General features: G+C 47.5%; 1 protein-coding gene and 1 non-coding gene across 3 annotated transcripts in view; one reads left to right on the top strand and one right to left on the bottom strand.

The window, feature by feature from the left end:
- Nucleotides 1-15,275, bottom strand: part of LOC135815854 (protein still life, isoform SIF type 1-like) — a 46,214-nt gene that overhangs the window by 784 nt on the left and 30,155 nt on the right. For both annotated transcript variants that reach the window (XM_065329198.1, XM_065329199.1), the window contains exons 34-47: nucleotides 14,895-14,950; nucleotides 14,430-14,518; nucleotides 13,359-13,511; nucleotides 12,367-12,435; nucleotides 12,012-12,080; nucleotides 11,527-11,583; nucleotides 11,030-11,138; nucleotides 10,371-10,474; nucleotides 9,853-9,934; nucleotides 9,315-9,427; nucleotides 7,575-7,701; nucleotides 4,470-4,531; nucleotides 3,710-3,824; nucleotides 1,253-1,322 (exon numbers count right to left, since the gene is read on the bottom strand). In XM_065329198.1, the coding sequence (XP_065185270.1) occupies nucleotides 1,253-1,322; nucleotides 3,710-3,824; nucleotides 4,470-4,531; nucleotides 7,575-7,701; nucleotides 9,315-9,427; nucleotides 9,853-9,934; nucleotides 10,371-10,474; nucleotides 11,030-11,138; nucleotides 11,527-11,583; nucleotides 12,012-12,080; nucleotides 12,367-12,435; nucleotides 13,359-13,511; nucleotides 14,430-14,518; nucleotides 14,895-14,950 (1,275 nt within the window). The remainder of the gene's footprint in view (nucleotides 1-1,252; nucleotides 1,323-3,709; nucleotides 3,825-4,469; nucleotides 4,532-7,574; nucleotides 7,702-9,314; nucleotides 9,428-9,852; nucleotides 9,935-10,370; nucleotides 10,475-11,029; nucleotides 11,139-11,526; nucleotides 11,584-12,011; nucleotides 12,081-12,366; nucleotides 12,436-13,358; nucleotides 13,512-14,429; nucleotides 14,519-14,894; nucleotides 14,951-15,275) is intronic.
- On the top strand, nucleotides 7,189-7,261 carry Trnaf-gaa (transfer RNA phenylalanine (anticodon GAA)). The gene has a single exon. It is a non-coding gene; the product is annotated as a tRNA-Phe (tRNA).

Genomic DNA, 15,275 nt, shown 5'->3' with positions numbered 1-15,275 from the left:
TGTTCAGCAGTTCAGTGTTGCACATCATATCACAGACTGAGCTGTACAGCGGTCATACGAGTCTTCAGCAACAGCGGTACCAACCCATTCAGGACTTCATTCTGGGCATGCAGTCGTTTCATTGAAGCCCCATCCACCGGTCAACTACAAACAAGACTCAGCCAGCACATTCAGCACCGCAAGGCGCTGTTCCATGTTACATGCCCGAACCATGCGTACAGCCTTGGAACGGAAACAACATGCACAGCGATCCTCTTCGTCTACCCTGGCTTGATTACACCGCTCCAACTGTACAGTCAATCACTAGGTAGAGTTACACACGGAATATTTATACTCCTGCCAAGCTTAAGTTTCTTATCCGGATTTCATGGTTTATCAGTGTTCACTCACACAATTAGCATTAATTTACTACTCGTTTCATGGCTATCCGCAATTAAAGGGGAAGTTCACCCTAAAATGAAAACTTCACAACCTGTAGTGAAAAATGCAATGATTCCAATGGTGAAAGTCCCAGGTTGATCGGAGCAGCCGTTCCCGAGTTATACATGTTTGAAGTTTGCGCTAAATTTGGTGACATCATGATGACGTCATTAACTTGCCCAGACCAGGCCGGATTTATGACGTCAGAGAGATAGACTTTGTATGGGAGTAGATGGGGAAATTTCAGTATGTTGGCTGTCCATTGCCCCAAAGAAGTCGGATCTTTTTTCAAACTTCAGTATGGGACGCATGGCACTCTACCGGTATCCCAACTGGAAAAAATCTAGTATGAAATTCTTTGTTGCAGAGAAACAAGAAAGAAATTGGATTTCCCCATCTACTCCCATACAAAGTCAATCTCTCTGACGTCATAAATCCGGCCTGGCCCGGGCCAGTTAATGACTTCATCACGATGTCACCAAATTCAGTGCAAACTTCAAGCAGGTATAAGTCCAGAACGGCTGCTCCGATCAACCTGGGACCTTCACCATTGGAATCAGTGCATTTTTTGCTACAGGTTGTGAAGTTTTCATTTTAGGGTGAACTTCCCCTTTAACATTGAGCACTTTGTGCAAGGGTTTAGCGACATCGCGTGTTCAGTGTTCACCCACACAGATTAACGTGACAACAGTCAAGATCAGAGACAGAGAGGGCAGTATGGATGAGACAGCTCGGACCTGGTTGTAGTATAGATCGGTGTCCGGGAAACCGCTATTGGAATGCAAGTACAAGTTCATACAGCACACACACACACACACGTGCCAGTACTCACATGGCTCTGAAGAGATAAGTGGTCACCGGCTGGGTTGTCTTGTTGACCAGCTGCCACATATCAGTCACACCTGCATGTACATGTACAGCGAACAACACCAACATCACACCACAACACCAACAACATCATGATTATACAGGTACCAAGGCAACACGACTGTAGCGCGTGCCCACACACACACGTGCACGTGCACACACACGCGCGCACACACACACACACACACACACACACACACACACACACACACACACAAACACATGCACACACATGCCACAAACATATCCCTCAGGCCACACACATACACACACACACACACACCTACACACACACACACACACACACACACACACACACACACACACACACACACACACACACACACACACACACACACACACACACACACACACACACACACACACACACACCGCACGCACACACATACACACACACACACACCGCACGCACACACACACACACACACACGCGCGCTCGCGCGCGCACGCACACACACCCATGCGGCAGATTGAGTTTTGTGACTAATTTCTGCTGCCTAAGTCTCGAAACAAGTCCTTTAGGTCGGGTTAAGTAAAGGATCGAATACGGTACTTTCTCCATTGTAAGCGTAGGTTTCCATCGTACTGGCACAGATTCCATGACACCTTGAAATATTACTAGCACAGTCTCTATTATAACACAGTGCTTGTAATAGAAATGCTTTGGGATCTCAAATGCTCACGGTGACGTCACGATAGTAATGACTGGCTACCGGGGAAACTGAACGCAAAAAGCTATGAATAGGTATGCAGGGCCTGCAGAAGGCTCGACTCAAGATGAAAACGAAGTTTCTTTCTTCCCTATGTGGATGGTCTCAGGCCAAGATGCAAAGCCGTCGGCTGTATCACAAAGCAATGTACAGTGCGTATCGGTTATAGCGTGGTCGTGTAACAGAATATACTGCCTACAAGAATGAACTCTCATGTTTTCATAATCATAACTTGGATTTCATGTGCACATTTATTCTTACAAGCAATTTTATCGTACAGTAGAATATATCGGTCCTAAGAATGGAATCTGTGTAGCGAAACATGCCAGATCAGTACAAAGTATATCGCCTGTAGTAATAACATCCGTCCAAAGCAGTTCTGATCTGACTCGCTTTGGGTCGTAGTGCTGCAGGTTCAACTATAGTCCTTATGCACATTGTACAGATGTACGAAGTTCTGTACTATGGCCGTAGGTGTGTACATACCCGGTTGGGTGTTCATTGTGTGCTATACATGCGCGTTTGACCCATTTAGCCTCACAATTCATGGCAAACGATCACTTTTCAAGCCTTCTTCACTTTGGGATTGAACTAACGACTAGCTAGATCTCTGCCGGAAAAAGATTTCGTATGAAATGCCTTCATGGCCCATTTCATAGTGGAAATAGCAGTAAACACAATAGGGTCCTGCACATTCAACACCCAACCGGGTCTACGGGATTCTACAAGATTATACGGGATTTCGTGCATCTGTACAATGTGCATAAGGCCTATTGTGGTCATGTAACTCATGTTGCATAGCCACATGGTATGCCTATGTGACTGTGACCAGCCGCATGCACAGTAGCACTACCTTGTATGTACGATGATCTTCCTGCCTCTGCGCACATGCCCATGATATGTCACACTTGATTTATCGTGTGTAAGAAATATCGGAAATAAGAATAGAAAGTCGTTTTTCAAACACCCACGCTATAACCGATACCTACTGTACCTCATAAGCTGTTGATCTCACCCTGTCTACAGGTGCGTGTGTGTGTGTGTGTGGGGGGGGGGGGGGGGGGTCAGAAGATCACACATTCCACTCACGCAAAAAAAGACCGCTGATCTCTTCACTGAGTAGGACATCAACAGAGACGTTTCACTGACATGGCTGATGAGCCGCAAGGGGGAATGGAGAGCCTTTATGCCCACCACTCAGGTATTGTACTTGAAGGCGGCGGGCCATGCAAAGAATTTTATCAGCCCCAGTTGCATGCTAGAAGGCTTTGTGGAGGACTTTGACAAGACTATCAAACACACGCAGCCACTGTGCGACTGAAAGGAGTTTCCGCATGACATGCTCAGTAAGATTGACAGCCTTCTCTATTGGCAGAAAGAAAGAAAGAAAGAAAGAAAGAGAGAGAGAGAGAGAGAGAGAGAGAGAGAGAGAGAGAGAGAGAGAGAGGAGAGAGAGAAAGAAAGAGAGAGAGAGACAGAGAGAGAGAGAGACAGAGAGAGAGAGTAAGAGAGAGCGAGAGTGAGAGGGAGAGAGAGAAAGAGAGAGAGAGAGAGAGAGAGAGAGAGAGAGAGAGAGAGAGAGAGAGAGAGAGAGAGAGAGAGAGAGAGAGAGAGAGAGAGAGAGAGAGGAGAGAGGAGAGGAGAGAAAGAGAGAGGAAAGAATATTTCTAATTACATGTACTTGTACATACCATCAGAATCAGGCAAGTCAACCGCTTTGGCACGTGAGGTGCGGACAACAGTCCAAAACAGCAAGTCGTCCATTGTGACCGCTGACTGCTGCATGGCTGGGGCATCCGCAAGGTTCTGAATTACAGTCAGAACACAAGTACAAGTACAACTTTGTTACAAGCGTGCACGTTGCTGCATAGCTTCCCAAGAGTGTGCAACTCCACATGGAATTGATATGGGACAAGGTGCCGGTGAAAGCTCATCACGTTATGCAGTGTTCTCTCATTGTATGTGTCCGGGCCGCCGCTTCACAAGCAAGAAAGTTGAATAGTACTACTAGAATGGCATCTTTTCTGGCAGATCCAGTGTAAAACAGATTTGCACCAGCATTTGAATATCACGTGATGCGAGTTTCGCCAAGTTGCAAACACTGCGTGTATGTACGCTTGATGTTACCAAGCTTGATGATCTATAGCTACAGCACGAGGAGTGGTTGAAAAAGCTAAAGAGCTTATTTCAACCAGCAGTTGTGCGCATCGTTCGTGTGTCAATTCGTTCTTACTTGTAAAAGTTAAAATACATAATACGCAAGGTCAAAGTCACATCAGTCTGAAATAAAGGTCGCCCAACATACATGTGAACACACTCATGTGCACGTATATCGTTACAAATCATTACTGCCCAATGTTTCACGCTTCTGTTACCGTGAGAGGCCGGAGTATGTCACTTCTCCCAGATCACGCGTATACAAGTACACACATGTGACACACAGACACGCACCTTTGTTGATTTGCGCTTGCCCTTGTGCGGTTCACACAAGATGACTATGATTGTCTTGAAGACTGGAGGGACAAGAACAAATATTTTTTTACATAATTAGGAACATTGGCGCGCATGTGTAAAAAATCCTGTCTAATTTTGACTTGGGAACATGTAAAATATTGCTAAGACAAGATGGAACATAGCAAAAACCAGGACATACGAAGGACAGGCCATTGCAACGTCTATGACTACGTAGCTGTACGACTCGTACACCCAAAATGTCGGATCCTGGTAACACACGGTAGTCAATACCTCATAAACATACTAGCTATACTGTCAACAACACTTATTGCACAACACCGAACGCTCAGGATTATGTCACAAGCAACTAAGAAATTGTCTGGTGGCTCCGTGAATACATTTTAATTCCCGAAGCTATTCAAAAGACATGCGACGTCACAAAGTGGCGTAGGGCGTCTGGCTCAGCCAGGGTCCACAAGCCTTCAAATTGTATCTGCGTGCGTGCGTGTGTGCGTGCGTGGTGCGTGTGTGTGTGTGTGTGCGTGCGTGGGTGGGTGGGTGCGTGCGTGCGTGCGTGCGTGCGTGTGTGTGTGTGTGTGTGTGTGTGTGTGTGTGTGTGTGTGCGTGCATGTGTGCGTTTGTGTGTGTCCAGTCGGGCCGGCAGACACGGTCACGTGACATGCGAACAGAGCCGCACCTCACCACGCATAACAGTTACGAGGCGAGAGAGCTGCGTGCTCAGGGCCCACACGATGCTTGTTCCTGACCTAGATCTTCACACGTTTCAATCGGTTTGAATACTTCGTGTGATGACCTGTGTAAAGATTACGCAAGGGCTCTCAGCTGCTAGCTCTCTCGCTTCGGTGATCACTGTCAGGGCTCACCACGACCATACAAAATTCAAAAAAGCGTCGACCACCATTTTGATTGCCGCGCAGGCCAGCGTTCGTGCAGTCATAGCGGCTACGCACCCGAGTTCGTGCTGGTCAATGTACAGCGATGTACAGTAGAGTTGTGATATACCAGTATTTTACGACTCCCTGGTCTAGTCTGTACAGCGAAGGGCAAGTGCTGAAGAGAATCTTGTTGTTTGATGCCGGGAAAGACACGAGGAGAAGACGTCCTTTCTCCAAGCCATCCTGGTCATTTTTCTCAATCTGCTGGTGCATGCCGACCAAGATGTGTCCGTGAGATACTGGTAAACTGGAGTCCTGGCATCTACACGATTTGGCCGCTCCTAGCTAACCAATGTTGTCAGTAGAACTCAGCATTTCCAGATCACGGCTCGGCTGTTTGACCTCGCAGCTTTCACCCTGCGAGTGTGGAGTTTCCTGGCCACAAATGAATTCCTTAGTCATGACCATGATGACAAGTGACTGGTATGATCCCTGACTGGCCTGAGTCCTTAGCTTGAGTCAACACGAAGGTAAACTCTTCACTTGGAACGCTTGCTGCCTCCTCGGTCCTTCTTGCTGCACTTGCAGATATGCGCACGGCTGCCAGGTTTTGTTGGTGCGCGCGGGAACGCGCGGCCGACCTTGATGTCTTCAAAAAAGTACTTAACCGGTTCTACTTGGCCGATTCTCACGGCGATAGCTCATTTTCAAGGTATTGGAATTCTCTATCGGTTTACCGTCTCCGATTTTTATATTTTTTGTCTTCATTCACTTGTTCGCATGTCTTCGAGTTTGAGTGATTTCATCATCCGATCTCAGCCAAACGAAAGCCGAATCGAAAAATTTGAGACGGTAACCCTCCAAAGATACACCTTCTGAACACAAATCCACAATGGCCTATTAGAGAGGTTCCGGGGTACTAATTTCCGTGCCGAAATCCGTATGGGCGCTACGGATTTTTTCCAGGCGTGCTCCATACGATTTTTCGGCACGGAGAATTCGTGTGGACTGGCTTTCATACGAACCATGTTTCGTATGGAGATTTTGCGTCATCGGGTGCAGAAAGATTTTTCGTGTACAAATTTGGTACGAGAAACATCGATTTTTGCGGGAAGTTTTGATTTCGGTACAAATTTTCAAAATAAAAAGGCATAGCGCGGGAATGTGACGTGTTTGCGATCGTAACCTAGGCAATGACGGCAAACACATAAGTTCCGTACCCCGGAACTTTTCCCTGTTCGAAAACTACGTATAAAAAATACGTAGCGCCTCTACGGATTTTGGCACGAAAAATCGTACTCCGGAACCTCCCTAATGTCTAAAACCAACGAGTACAGCCAAGTTCAGCTCAGAAAACACCCCACAATTGCAAGAAACGGCCCGTTTTGCCGTGCGCTGATTGGTCAAATCCAAATGACCGTTATCAAGAGTACATAACCCCCAAGAGTGTGCAACTCCAGCTATGGGGTCTGCGACTGCAGAACTTCACATCACGTGATGAACCCGTGCACTCTAGTGCATGATAGATACTGGGTTGTACGCAGCCCAGCTTTGGGTACAACTCTCTTGTGGTCACTTTGCACTGTTTGCCAGCATAACCTTTTGAACCATGTCACGTGATGTGAAGTTCTGCCGTCGCAGCACAGCATAGAGGTTGTGCAGGCAGTTGCACACTCTTGGGGGTTATGTACTCTTGCCGTTATTGACGCTTTGTATGGTCGTGGTGAGCCCTGACTGTGCATGCACAGTACAGTCCCGTGAACATGAGGGGGTAGCTAGTCACGAGTCAAACTCCTCATCTCTGACCATAATCCCTAACAGCCGAAATAGCTCAGTTGGGAGAGCGTCAGACTGAAGATCTGAAGGTCCCTGGTTCAATCCCGGGTTTCGGCACTTCTTTTTTTCTTTTTCCCTTTTTTCTTCTTTCTACAAGAGGCAACTGTAAGAAAAGTGCTGGATAGTGATGGTAGCTTTGTTTGTCAAGGTTTCAGATTGTTTTCAATCTTGAAATTCTCTTTTTCGAGGTCAGATGGATCAGGATCAGTGACTGCTAGGTGAATCACCCCAACAGCCCATACAAAAGGTGGCCAGAACATGCGAGTTATGAGTGCTGCATCAAGCAGACCTGACTGCCTGACTAAAAGAGATGTGGGGTTGCAGTACAAGTAGATGACCTCATGGATATCAAAAGGATAGCGGTACTCACCAAAACAATGAGCCCTCGGCCCGACACCTTTCTTCCAGCTATGGCCATGCATGAGAGACTGATTGGCGTTGAGCCACATAACCTCCAGATGTTGACACAGGTCGTTGATCGATGCACTTAGCCATGGCTATGCGCCATATGTACAGATGTGCACACAAGCACGCATGCACACACGCAAGCGCGCGCACGCACACATGCGCCCACACATGCGCGCGTGCACACACACACACACACACACACGCACACACACACACACACGCACACACACACACACACACACACACATGCACGCGCACACATACATACACATGTATACAGATACACACACACCAGTTTATCAATCCACATACATACTGGTATAACTGTTATGTACCTCCACACAGTCAGGGGATACGCTAACGTACGAGGATACGCTAACACGAGGATACGCTAACGTACGAGGATACGCTAACACGGGGATACGCTAACACGAGGATACGCTAACACGGGGATACGCTAACGTACGAGGATACGCTAACACGGGGATACGCTAACACGGGGATACGCTACAATCAAGCAAGGCAGGGATACTACAGTAACAGTGCATGTTGCAATTTTGTGCAAAGGCCAATAGGCAGCCTGAATCACTGATATCCATATGCACCAATCGTGTTTCATACGCTTACTTGTACTTCCTCCGCGGCATTAAAATTGTCGCTTCGTACATCGCAATATTTGACACTTGGCTCGTCTTAGTCAGACTGTCGGAATTGCTGTTTTCTGTGTTCGAACACTGGTGCGACCCTTCCTGCGCAACGTCTACTTGTCACTGAAGCCGTGATGGTCTCGGACTTTGTCGGAGCTCTCTTCCGCACCAAGCAAATTCATCGCGCTCCGCACTATTCCGCCCCAGAGCGCATTTCGTTTTCTGAGTTCGTGCCGTCCCACCTCGTTCGCGTGGGCATTTATCAAGACTGCAAGTTCGGGTATAAGAATCCTGGTATCTCTCCTGAATACGAAATGCTGAAGTTGACGATAGCAAGAACAAAGCGGTCTCAAATTCCTAAAATGCGCTACTTGTGGCGCATGTTGCTGCGAAGGTAGCAGGTCAGAAAACACCAACAAAATCAGCAAAGCGCTTGCCGAGGAAAGAAGGTGCGAAACTGCTTACCCTATCCCGCTGGAAGGTCGTTACAGTGTACTTGAAAAATGCTAGCTTGCCTTCATCGCCTACCACCTAGAGGAATGGATCCCTTGAAAACGAAGTTTCTTAACCTGAATTCGACCGCGCGTCTTGTTCAGCGTATTGTTGAGTGCTGAAGGGTCTGCCTCAAACTCTGATGAATACGTCGACCTTAGCTGCAAGTGCAGCGAAGCCGGGGGGGGGGGGGGGGCACAAACTAAAGCTTGGTCCGTCGACAATGCTCTGCCTCAATTTCTAGCTGATTTCTTTGCCCTTCGAGTGGACAAAACAAATTCGAAAACTCGCTCTGGGAAGCGACAATTTTAATGGCGCGGAGGAAGTACAACCCGCCTGCACCTACAGTCAACTTCGCTAATAACGACTGCGGATATAACGACAATTCGCGAATAACGACAGAATTTCCATGCCCAGAGCAAAGTCCCATCCCACTGTAATACATATAATGAGACTTCGGGCATAACGCCACTTTGCGAATAAGGACACCTTTTTGATGCCCCGCCGAGTGTCGTTATAAGTGAAGTTGACTGTATCTACACTGGCCAGAAAAGTGAGCATACCTCGGTAAAAGCGGACTCCGTGAGTAGCTGGTGGAACAGAACACCAAACTGGTCATTGATACGCTGCATCTCGTTGATGTAGTCTGCCATGTGCTCCATGCCAGACTTTGCCTCTGCCAACGCCAACACAAAATAGACATAAAAATGAATATCCACATCGAAAGAACCAATAACTGCTAGACTAAACCATAAAAGAACAGAACGTACAATTCTACGCTGAGGTTCAAGGCATTTTAGTTGGCACTATCTGGAGACACATGTAGTACAGGTGGTGGAGTAAGGAGCTTACTTCCATCTTGAACAGACCCCTTTCTTCACACTGCAACTGGAGTGCATTCATGCACAAAAGCACACATGCGCACGTGCACGCATGTGCGCACACACGTGCACACACACACACACGTGCACACACCCACACACACACCCACACACACACCCACACACACCACACGTACGCACGCACGCACGCACGCGCGCGCGCGCCCACACACACACACACACACACACACACACACACACACACATGCTACACTTGTACCTGTTAGCCGCTGGTGCTCGGTGCTATCTGGAACAGTCAGTGAGCGCATAGTCTCCAAGAACAATGGGTAGCGCATAAGACGCTGCAGGAAGCCAGAATTGCACGCCACAAGTCAACAATGCAACACACCGGACACAGAGGAGGCACAAGAAACCAAGTTACTTCAAATTACCTGCACAGAGCAGTCTAGAGCATTCCATGCAGACAGGATACAGCAGACAGGATACAGGAGAAGTGTATGCGAATGAATAGCCATGGGTTTACAAAGCAAAATACACGACTACGCTGGAAGGACTCGTGACCAACAGAGCCCAAATTATTCCTGAAAGCAATACTTGAAGTACGTGCTAAGCCGTAGACTGTCAAGTTGATCAACACTTGGGGGCATGACTACCAGTAGATCCAATTGTATGCTCAAATTCACATCAGGAAGAACCTCCAGTTGACAGATTAACATGGCTTGGAAAGAGCGCATTATTAATGAAGCATAATTATAAACGACTTTCAGAATACCTTACCAATATTGGCATGATGAGGAGGGCCGGTAAAGACATTGCGCTGTCCTTCTTCGGATTGCGCACGCGCAAGAACTCCTGAAGCTGTTCATTGGCAAGGGATTCGGCTGTAGCAGTACAAGAAGTACAAGAGACATGGCAACGCAAGGTCCAATCAGACCATTTGAAAATAGTTGAAAAGTAGAAGAACCATCAGCCGAAAGTGTTGTAACCATGGTCACCAAACTGGGACAGACAGACAGACCATAGCTAGCATACAACACTGGGACACACAGACAGACCTTAGCTAGCATTCAACACAACTAATATATTGGAAATCTCAGAATGAATGCATCAGGAGACTGACATCAACACACACACAGCCACAGGACAACCATCAGAAACAGAGAACACACACAGCCACAGTACAGCCATCAGAATACACACACAGCCACAGAATAGCCCAAGGATTCTTGCACAACTGCATTCATCTCAAGAGGAATGTGTATGCTTTTATACCCCTATTCATACAACGTAGTATCACGTTGCTTTCACCCAATAGTCAGACTGAGGACCAGCCTGACCGGTTCCACCGGCCCTGGACTCATGTCCATCTGTTCTTCTCAAATAAAGCCTGTATAACAACTCTACCAGTACTGTACGTGTATTCCACATTCACTCACGTTTGTTGAGGAATAGGTTTGCCTCCATATGACTGACACAGAAGGAACTGTACATCTTGAACCGGCGCATGTAGAACAAAACAGAGCCACTCAGCGAGAAGATCATCAGCTAGGGAAAGGAGGGGGAAAGAAGAAAAACATGGGACAACAATGTATGGGCGCGCAGAAAACTACATGGTATCATGGAGAAGAACTTCAACGACTTGCTTCAGGCGTACATGCCGACTGGGCAGAGGAGCAGCAAAAGCAGCTATCCAGCATAGTTTTTCTCTCTTTTCTGCTGCATACAGTACATTGCTGGCCTTGTAGGTCAAGCTGGTGTGCTTCTCACCATGTGCAGAGAGGCACAGTGTGATGGAACCAAGGATAGTGCTCCACTACTACCTGGCATATGCAACACTCAGTTACACTGCACACGAGCAAACATTCACACATGCAAGTGGAAATGACACATGCCCGTATGCATGGATACACCACCGCTACCACCGACTGCTTACACGGATAGATTGTGCTGAAGCCTTGTCATCGGCGGACTGAATGTGCCGAAGTGAATCCTGAAATGCACACGTACACATGTACACACACACACACACACACACACACACACACACACACACACACACACACACACACACATTGAAAGCAGGTGTACCATGGCATAGTCAGTTCCCAGTGGTCTACAAGCAGCAAAGCCACCATGAACACAATGAGTACAGCACCTTTCCTAACCAGAATTCAAAGTCCAAAAGAACAGATACCAGATACCCTAGTGCCAGCAACAGTAGTAATACAGTCGTCCCTCTCTAATCCGGCACTTTATAATCCAGCACCCTCGATAAACCAGCACAATTTTCAGTAGCCAAATGTCCTCTTCATGCACATTGCAGCAGTAGATCAGATTTGTTAATCCAGCACCCTCCCTAATCCAGCAGATTTCCGTGGCACAAATGGTGCCGGATTATAGAGGGACCACTGTACTTACTTCTAAATCTTGCAGGAATTGGCGCTGAAAAATCACCACATCACGAATATTGCCAAAAACTAGCTCAAGCTGCAGATGGCAACAGCAACAACAAAACAACAAAGGCTAGCAGGAATAACAATAATAGAACACAACTCCCATTGACCTTTGTTTCGGACACAGCAAACGACAATACATTCTCATATCCGACTCTCGCTCGTGCACATCCATTCATCACCGGCATTACCAATAGCACAACAGAACAAGGATTAGTATGTTAGATATCATGGGATTGTAGATTAGTATGTGGGTCATGGGACTGTAGACGGATGGCCCTTTGGATGTGGACTGGGTCAGAAAAGGCCATGCAACTTACCGTTTCCTTGGGAATGAAAGTCTCGAAACGTAACGGCTCCAGGTAGCGGTCAAGCAGGATGGTCAGTTTCTACAAACCCAACATACACCCACACAAGCAGGCAGGCACGCAGGCAGGCAGGCACGCACGCACGCACACACACACACACAAACACACACACACACACACACACACACACACACACACACACACACACACACACATACAGACATGCCCGGTGCAACAAATGCAAACAGTCCATGTTAGACATAGCAACCTGTGCTGGGATTACTAAAAGCATGTCGCTGTTCGCGAATTGTCGCTATTCAGATAGTCATTGTATCCAAAGTTAAATGTATGCAGTTAGATGGGACTTTACTCTGGGCATGGAAATTCCGTCGTCACTATGATTCGCGAATTGTCGTAATACCTGCAGTCATTATTAGGAAAGTTGACTGTATACAGTGCCCATACAGTTCCTATATACGAGTACCTATAATAGTCTATTATACCTACACAGCAGGGGTGTCGGACACGGTACGGTCACTACGGTATTGACCGTACCACTTTTTGCCCAAGGCACTCCGTGAATCATTAAAATAAATACGCTGATCTGGACTCTAAATTACCAAAATTTTCAGCTCAGCCACCCCTCCTCCACGTGTAAACTGTACAGTTCAGATGGCTGACCGTACCGGCACACTAAAATACCTTCCGACGTTGCCCCTGAATACCTACATAGCAGGGGTGTCGGACACGGTACGGTCACTACGGTATTGACCGTACCACTTTTTGCCCCAGGTACCCCGTGAATCAATAAAATACACTGATCTGGAATCTAAATTTCCAAAATTTTCGGCTCAGCCACTCCTCCCCCATAAGTAAATTGTACTTCAGATGGCTGACCGTACCGGCACACTAAAATACCTTCCGACGTTGCCCCTGTGTAACCATAATACACTGTAGTACCTGCATTGTACCCACATGTATTCTACCCATCTTGCCAGACATACCTTGATGTAGTGACGCTCAGTATCCACTAGCTCCTGAGCACACATGGAAATGCGCTTCTCCTTGGATACAGTGTGGTTGATGGATGCGGTGACTGCCACTGGAGGTGCTTCCATTTGTAACGTCAGCAGGTACGCATTCAGCTCTTCAATATTCTGCATTTTACACACACACACACATACATGCACATGCACTGCTAAGAACAGCTATACACGTTAGAGGAAGTACTGCTATCATCTACTGGACGTGACAACTATACACGGTATGGTACTTGACAATAGCCCATTCTCAAACAGAGCAGGGCCGGCATCACTGGTATGGCGGATAGGGCCATGGCTGTACCAGTTTTTTTTACCAATGTTATCCTCGTACATTCCTCACTAGAGTCTATCGCTTTTACTACTCTTCTTGCTCAGTGAGGACTACTGTGCTAGCTGTATATATGTTGCCAGCGGATTGTGCAGCTAACTCAAGCAGACAACTGTGATGCACAGAGATAGCAATGCGTCCTCCTATGATACTGAAATGGGGCTTGGGGAAATTATTTGGCCCTGTAGCCGCCCTGGGGCCATACAACCCCTCGGGAGCTGGCTCCATGGCCTGCAGTGGCGTACTCGAGCTACATAACGAGACACATTGACACATTGGTAAAAGCTTCAACAATTATTGACAGGACTGGGCAGCAACAGACCGTGAATATGAACAAAGACAGCAGATGTGTGCATAGCAGCAGACTTGCAGCATACACGGTGCGTGAGGCCATGCAGACTTCGGAATAATCTATTGTCATGCACATTGTGCCCAAGCACGGACAAACACACATGTGCACACACACAGACACACACACACACGCGCACACACGCACACACACAGACACACACAGACACACACACGCACGCACACACGCACGCACGCACACATGCACGCACGCACGCACTACTCACACACACACACGCACGCACGCACGCACTACTCTCACACACACACACACACACACACACACACATACACACACGCACACACAAACACGCACACTCACACAAACACGCACGCACGCACGCACACACACACACCTGCAGGAACTTGTCGATCTGCTCGGTTTCCACCGCAGCAAAGTTGTCATCCTGGCCATCTTCGTCAACACCATCAGGCTGGTCTTCCCCTGATGAAACACACACACACACACACACACACACACACACACACACACACACACACACACGGAAACATAAAAATAAGTAGGTTATGGATGGTCTTTCAGGTTGACTCGTGTTCACTAACCAACCGCATTAGCCGATAGGGGTCGTCGCAAAAGTTGTTTGTTGTCCTTGAAACGAACATCGTTCATTTTGTACTCGGACCCCTCCCTCTGAAATGAATGCAGCTCGCTATGGTGGACGACGAAAATTGCATGCATGTACATGTCCCCCCCCCCCCCCCCCCCCCCCATGAACGATGTTTGTTTCAGGGACGACACAAAACGTTTGCGACGACCCCTTAAACACTAGTATATTCTAATGGGAGAACACCGCTCTTACCAGGTGGTTTGGGAACCATAAGATCTTCCAGAGAGACATCGGTCAGATCCACAAAGCTGAAAGGAAGCAGAACACAGAGCGCACAGAAAACAAAGCAATTGCCGCAGGACAGCAAGAAATCAACTCGTGCCTGTCGTCCCACCAGCGGGAATGGAAAATAAATGTATTACAGCACTTGTCCAGTGGCAAGGTGGTGTGTATAGATGCATTGTCGGCTTGATCAAGCATTCTGCGCAGAGGGCATGTCAGCGACTGACACCAGACCAGTTCAGCACAATCATGGAGACTGAAGACATCCTCAAAATGTATTATGTGACAGCAGTGCCATTGCATCTTTCTCCTGTTGAAAGTGTAAGACATAAGCTAACAGATAACTAACGG

The sequence above is a fragment of the Sycon ciliatum genome, chromosome 4, assembly GCF_964019385.1.
Source record: "Sycon ciliatum chromosome 4, ocSycCili1.1, whole genome shotgun sequence".
Taxonomy (NCBI): Eukaryota; Metazoa; Porifera; class Calcarea; order Leucosolenida; family Sycettidae; genus Sycon; species Sycon ciliatum.
The sequence above is the reverse complement of the archived record's forward strand: the minus strand, read 5'-3'. Positions and strand labels throughout refer to the sequence as shown.